Source organism: Dunckerocampus dactyliophorus, chromosome 3 (assembly GCF_027744805.1).
Source record: "Dunckerocampus dactyliophorus isolate RoL2022-P2 chromosome 3, RoL_Ddac_1.1, whole genome shotgun sequence".
Classification (NCBI taxonomy): domain Eukaryota; kingdom Metazoa; phylum Chordata; class Actinopteri; order Syngnathiformes; family Syngnathidae; genus Dunckerocampus; species Dunckerocampus dactyliophorus.
Window position 1 is genome coordinate 20,889,761 of NC_072821.1, and position 7,295 is coordinate 20,897,055.

At 42.1% G+C, this 7,295-nt stretch overlaps 1 protein-coding gene across 1 annotated transcript; it reads right to left on the reverse strand.

The window, feature by feature from the left end:
- Window positions 1-2,164: 2,164 nt before the first annotated feature.
- Window positions 2,165-6,710, reverse strand: si:dkey-56m19.5 (translation initiation factor IF-2). The gene is made up of 2 exons (XM_054771371.1): window positions 6,547-6,710; window positions 2,165-4,176 (listed from the first exon to the last, which is right to left on the reverse strand). Exon 2 carries the CDS (start codon window positions 4,166-4,168, stop codon window positions 2,654-2,656), a length of 1,515 nt encoding a protein of 504 aa, XP_054627346.1. The 5' UTR covers window positions 4,169-4,176; window positions 6,547-6,710; the 3' UTR covers window positions 2,165-2,653.
- Between the last annotated feature and the right edge of the window lie 585 nt (window positions 6,711-7,295).

A 7,295-nucleotide genomic window follows, 5' to 3' on the forward strand; every position in this document is an offset into this window, starting at 1 on the left:
ACAGAAAAGGATTTTCCATAAATTGTTACCACAATGTTGGAAGACTATAATTGTCCAAAATGACTTGGTAAACTAAAGAATTAAGACTTCAGGGAACAACCGGGCCTGGCCTCACCTTTAAAGCATATACGCTTGCTTCTGCTTTGAATTTCAGAATAAACTATGCAAAACATGAACCCACCTTTTAGCTCGCTCATTGAGGAAATTTGGTGAATCTGACAGAGTAATCCTATTTGTACACACTGAGCCGTCGCTCCACAATCTTGTGGTTAACTGTTTGTCAGCCATTCCGACACAAATAGTGGGTTTCTACATGCCAGTGGCACACATATGCCATCAAAATACAAGGAAGCCATTGTTACTTCATATTGGCAAGAATTTTCTACAGGACATAAAATTACTGTTCATTATTGTTGGGTTCCCCCCCATTCGGCGTCTATTTCCCATTCAAACGTGTTTACACATTGACAGGGAATCAATCATTAAAGCACTCCTCTAACAATGAATTTGACATTCACAAAGGTTCAGAAAGATGTATCTTCAATATTCTTCCCTCAAGAAAAAAAAAACTAACTTGAAAGAAGCCCTGGTGGATTGATGCCTTGTACACTCCTTCATCAAATAGCTGCTTTGGATTTGGTTCAAGGCTCTTTTTTTAGTTTGCTACTCAGAGCATCAGTCAGAGTTAGCTAAAGCCTGCAGGCTGAGAAAGAAGCTGGAACACAGTCTGCGCTTTGTGCAGGCCTTTGCATATAGAGCACATAGTGTTGGGGTAACCAGGCAGTGCAGCTGGCCTTTTGGCCTCTCACAACAGCTACTTTAAATCAAGATCCAAAAGACAAGGCTCCCGTTCACCCCTTCAAAAACAGACATGGAAGAAAAGATTCAGGGAAATGTAGAAATCGGTTCTTTCAGTTAAAATGTGAACTTCAGCCACGACTGAAATAACTATTTCCTTCTAATTGAAATGTTTGGTTAACAAAAACAGTTGATTCTCTCTAGTTAGTTTGAATGTACCTTAAGTATTCAGTGTTTGTAAACGGACTGCAAGCCTTAATCACAGTAATGATTGTACATGTTAGAAGAAGTAACCTAATGTCTTTGAAAAAGCGTGGGGAAAGAAAGTAGGAAAAATATGTCAGCAAGTTCCTCTTTCCCGGCCCCAAGCAAACCCTCTCCACAACATTCCTTTCATAAATATGCAGCACTGGAGTATTTTTTAAAGAAACAGGACAGAGCTGGTATGTGAATGGGCCCAGAAAGAAGCTATGGGAGGTTTTCATGATCACTATCATCCTTTATGTGCAAACCCACGCTCCAGTAGTTTGAGCAAGGTTGAGTAACCACCCCTCACCTCACGTCTCCCCTCTACTTCACACACACATGCTCACCCGCCTCCCAACTGTACACACATGTACATACACCCACATCCACGAGACTCCCTTTTACATCTATGTGACAAAGACCCCAGGACTTCTGACAGTAGTGTGAGCAGCAGGTGTGGCAGCATTCTAAAACGCTGTGAAGAAGTACAGCTTACAACACCAAATGCCTTATTCAAATCTATAAAGTCTGAAAGTGACTCCAGAGTGTCAAGCAGAGTGTTTTTTTTTTTCTGGCTGCTTTAAGCATCAGAGGCCTTCCTTTCATCCTTGAAACAACCCCACTCCATTTCTCCAGCAAGCATTCTTGTCTGTCTCCTTTAGATCTTTGTCTCCTTTAGATCTTTGCCAGTATGGAGCTGTGTTCTGCCAGCACTGATATGGGGTTCGAACTATAAGCATGATGACTTACAAGCGGGAATGGTAAAGATTGCAGTTTAACTTAAAATTGGAAAAAAATGATACCAGTTGACATAAAAATAGTAGGTCATGTCATGTTTTCATTTTTTTCATGTTGCATAAATCCAAATATTTGCAGTGTGAGCAGTCACCCATAGGACGTGGCTCCCCACATGTGAAAAATCAGCCAAACTCCGACCTGCATTGCAGCTCATATTGGGTTGTTGATGTCACCAAGTAGTTTGGTTTGCAGTGCTATGTATGAAAACTATTTATTTTAATAATTACTAAGAGATTAGTATGAATACATCTGCATTAAATGCAGTCAGCTCTGCTTGATGCCATGGGAATGTATGGAAAGACAAGAACATCAATGTGGGCTATAACAATCTTTTTATTCTTTATTTTATTCCAAAACAATCATTTTGAAATTAACAGATCTCACATGTGTCATTTGTTATAAAAGGCCAAAACATGTATGCCGCTGCACAAGGTAATAGAAAGAATATATGAAAGTCATATTAATTGGGCTCACACACAAAGACAGAATTAACCATTTCATTCATTAATGACATATTTTTGCTTGTCCGGTATTTTTACTCAGCTGTGTGCGTCCACTCACCCCTCAAATTACAAACTCAGGTCTGTCCCCAGTACTTCCATATTACTTACTATCTACGTTTGCTCCCTCAGTCATCAAGTGATCACGTTTTGGTGGCTCAAAGCAAAATTGCCTGAGTTGCCCTGAAAGACACAACAATGGCGTCAATGTTTCAGAAAGCCTTGTTGTTTTTGTGATACCTTGATGACTCTCTCTCATCACTGGAGAATTTTTCAAAATTCACATTAATTTGAAAGGTACTGTAGCTTCATCACACTTCCTGTGTGACCTCAGTGCTGAGAGTCTCCATCATGTCAGAGACGTCCTCTGGGGGTTCCAGGACATCCACGCTCAGATTAACGTCCATTTTCAGTTCAAAGTCACTCGGCTTCTTGACAGGCGACTCCACTGACTTTTCGATACCATTAACACATCCCTCGGGGTGTGTACACTCTCCATTCACAACTGGGAGAGATGCCACTTCCACCGCATCCTCTGCAAGAGGAGAGCTCTCAATATCACCATTTTCCATCTGTGTTTCTACCACACTCTCTGAGCAAGGCACCTCTTCCGCAGAAGCTTCTGCAATCACATCAGGTTCTGCTACGTCTGGTTCAACTGCAGCTTCGGTGCAAGGATCTCCTCCTGTAGCTGATTCCTTCTCTGAAGGCAGACATTCATTTTGGACCTCCTCTGCATTCACAGTCTCAAGTTCGTCCATGGTAACTGTTGGTCCAGGCTCATCTTCTTGGCCTTGTTCCTCAGGCACATATTCCTCTATGTCAACTTCCTTTTCTGGCACTGGTTCTGGCTTCGGCTCTGCAACTGGCTCTGGTTCAGGCTCAATTATTTTCTCTTGCTCTGGAACTTGCTCAGAGACCGGTTCAACTTGCTGAGCAGATTCAGGTGGGGCTGTTTCTTCCAAAATGACCTCTGGCTCAGTAAAAGTCACTGGAATGGGTTCTGGCTCTTCGGGTGCCTCCTCTGGACTCCCAGGAATAACCTCTGGTTCTTCCACAGATTCTTCCACCATGGAAGCTGTAGACTCTGGGTCTTCCTCAGTTGGTACAGCAGTGCAACAGACTATAGGTTCTTCTGGTACTGAGGCAGCCTCCTCTGATACTGCAGCTGCTTCTTCTAGAACTGGAGATGCTTCCTCTGTAACTGCAACTGGTTCCTCTGGTAGGGAAGATGCTTCTTCTGAAACGACTGGTGGCTCGTCTGGTGCTACAGATGCTTCCTCTGTAACTGAAACTTCTTCTTTGACTGTGGCTGGTTCTTTTGATACTGGAGCAGCTTCTTCTTTAACTAAGGGCTGTTCTTCTGGAAATGGAGATGCCTCTTCTTTGACTGCCACTGGTTCTCCTGATACTGGAACCGGTTCTTCCTTGACTGTGGCGGGTTCTTCTGGGGCAGGAGATGCTTCTTCCATCACTGTGACTGGTTGTTCTGGAACTGGAGGTGTTTCTGCCTTGACTGCGGCGAGTTCTTCTGGAGCTGCTTCTTCCGTGACTGCGACTGAGTCTTCTGGTGCTGGAGCTGCAACAGGTGCTTGTTCTTCAGGCGGTGCAGATTTAGGCTCTTCTGGAGCTTTCTCTGCTTCCATTACTGCTGCAACAGCTGATCCTTCCTCTTCCGTTGTCACTTGAGCTTCTGTCTGTGGTGCCGCATCCTCCACTTTGCCAGCCTCCTCCGCACTCGTAGTTGGTGCTGCAGCCTCATCCTTCTTCTCTTTGGGGTCACTCACGTCATAACCCTTCTTCTTCTTGCTCAGTTTCCCTCCCATTGTGTCACCTATTAGAAAAGGTGATAGAAATTAGGACACTAAGTAACATTGGAAGATGTCTTAATTTGATCTTAATTTAATACATCTTGAGCATGACATGGATAATCACATTCATTTCCACTGGCAAATTGGGTTACCTAATTGAATCTAACTGACACGAGTTTAGACCCAAGTTCCTCTTCATGTAAGACTTATAACCAGAGAAGCATGACACATGTCACTCATGCTCTGTAGTTCAAATTGGAGCGTTACAATTAGTGTAATGTTTTTCATTGTTTGCTTATGTTTGAGTCACCCAAAAAATGTACCCAGATTCTTATGGTCATCACAAACAGGCACTTGGTTTTGTTACATAAATAGGACATTACCAAGGGTCTGTCTTCAAACAGTTTTTAGTGCATTTTGGGAGATTCACTGAATTCACAAAGAAAATTTGGATAAATTGACGATACCTTGGATTTTCTATCCAAGGTATCGACAACATTACACAACATACATTTGGGATTTCAGTTTGTTCTTTCAAATTTCATTGTTTTCTGGTTAAGGCTGTATGTATACATGGGTAAAGTACTGTATATTCCTACAACTACACAAATAGGACATGCCACTTGACAATAATATACTGTATATCTAAGTAATACTGATTGGGGAACACAGATTAGTACACAACAGACTTGTCTTTGAGTTAAACAAATGTCCAATGAGGATGTACAAAGGGCAGAAGCTGATTGCCACACAATTTGACTTCCTTTCAGGGTAAAACAAAAAACTGTATGTTTTGGAAGGGTTGTGGCTCAGCTGAGTTTGTAGAAGCCAACATGTTTGAAAATGCGTCATCCGAAAATTGTCTTGTTTCTTATTGTAATGACGCCAACATGTGATGTTTCGCTTGGTATTCCAACAAAAGATGTCAATAATATGCAACCATCCTTTAAGACACAATCTGGCAAGCATGACAAAGGGTGAGAAAAAAATGAGCTGCAGGCTGAAAACCTGCAGCTCATTTGTTATCGGGCCTCGGCATATTCTAAAGATAACATGTATTAATTAGTAATGAGATATATTATTAGATATAACACTAATTTGCTTTGTCACTTGAAACACAAAACCAAGATGTCGATGATCGATGGATAGCTTAGGATAGCTTAGCATATATTGACCTACTTTGGAATGGTTTTAGCATCTTTAATGCTCAATATGTATGAAAGTGGCCCCCTTCATCCTTCTTTTTTTTCTCTTTATGGTCCTTGGTGGGAAAGGTTTGGACACCCCTGACTTAAACAGAACCCCAGACCAGGGCAGCATGTGGGTATGGGCACCAAAGTGAAAAACCAGGGAACTGTCCATAGTGCTGCAGTGAAGCAATCAAGCCACACTGTGGCCACACACACCACCATGTTGGGTTAGGCTGAAAATCCATTTCACCTGCGAATGGTCTATATGGATTCTCCAATACGCCATTACAGTAAAAGTGACTCAAGTCTGCTTAAAAACCACACTACCCCAACGAAGTTCCTTTCTAATTTTGCTGATTTATTCGTTGCCTCGTGTTCTATCACCACATTACACATCTTTTCACACATATTTCATTTTTAACAAACATTTTGATTTTAGATTTGATCAAGGACATTTTATATGCATGCAAGGAAACAAATATGCAACAGCCCAATATTGGCACAACTGGGAGATAGCAATGCAAATAATAGAGCAGCATGTGCCAGCCGGCTGCTAACAAAGGAATGAGAGTCCCCATCACTCCTACGAGGGGAAATGGGCTTTGGATGACGAACTGAGGCTGTCTGAAGCTCGGTGATTGTAGACTTAAAATACAGGCAGATAAGACTGTGCACTTTTCAACCACTGTCCATCCCCCACCTAAACCCACCCACCCACTGCCTGAGTTGCTCTGCTCTTTTTGTTCACCGGTTTGAACAAAAAAAATGTCTCCTCGAGCATCGTGTCAAGCAAATGATCTTTTTTCACACCGAGTGCATAACACAGCGGCAACTTGTGGATTTTTGGTCCGCGTTCTCTTTAATGCATTTTTTATTCATTGCATGGCCGACTTAAAAAAAAATCAGTGCTCCTGCCGGTAGACACACACACGCACGCACACGAACGCACGCACACACAACCACACAAACGCAGGCTGAATACCACTCTGGACTGCGATGAAAAGAGGGGGAAAACTCCCTGCCTTTATTATTGAAATGATGATATTTGCATAATTTGAAAAAAGGACATGAAGAGAACAATAGGAAAACTGCAGATGCGCTGGTATACTTATCTCTTTCCTTCTTACTTTTTTTCTTAAGAATTAATCAAAAACCTCGAGGTATTTCAACAAATCATTGAATAAAAGCATCAGTGCGACTAACCTGTATTTGAGGAGAGTGCTCAGATGGGCTCCAGACTCCGCTTGAATGTGATAATGGAGGTGAAAGCCTTGGGAGTGACAGCTGCAGGCTCTCCGAGGTGCAGTGTGAGACTGGTGAGGAGGAGTGCCCCTCAGACATCTGTCGCTATCACAATTCAGCCTGGCCCACCAGGGCTCCCACTGCAATCTATACCCTCGAAATGTTTAACCCCTCCTCTCCCACACACACCCTCTCCACTGCACATTTCCTTTGCTGAATCAATAGTACATCTGGGGACCAAATAGGATTATATAAGACAACGTTGACTGAGCAAAAAAAGAAAGTGATATGAGAAATCATGTATGGGGTTCCCCTAGGGGAGTATCATTGTAAACTAAATTATGCATGCAGGCATCATGCCAGTGGAAATTTCACTTGTTTTGTAAACAATTAATAATTACATCGTTGCATTTCTCATTATTATGCCCAAATACACAAAGATAATATGGACAATAGCGGCCAGTAACTGAAATGTTATCAAGCCAGCAAGACAATGTTGCAGACACACAAGTCACACAAGCTAAGAAGATGATGAAGATAGGGTAGTAATTAATTGTTCTACAGCAGAAGTTCACTTTTGACTTTGGAAAGAACACATGAAGTTCTTCTCTGGATCTTTGGAACCCTAAGCTTAAAATAATGGAAAAACCTAACAACTATCTGAACAAATCTATTTGAGTGCATCTGTCAAAACACCACTAAGCATGCAG

Bases quoted from the DNA above. Each gene is read 5' to 3' on its own strand.
- si:dkey-56m19.5 (XM_054771371.1), bottom strand. From the start codon at position 4,168: ATGGGAGGGAAACTGAGCAAGAAGAAGAAGGGTTATGACGTGAGTGAC.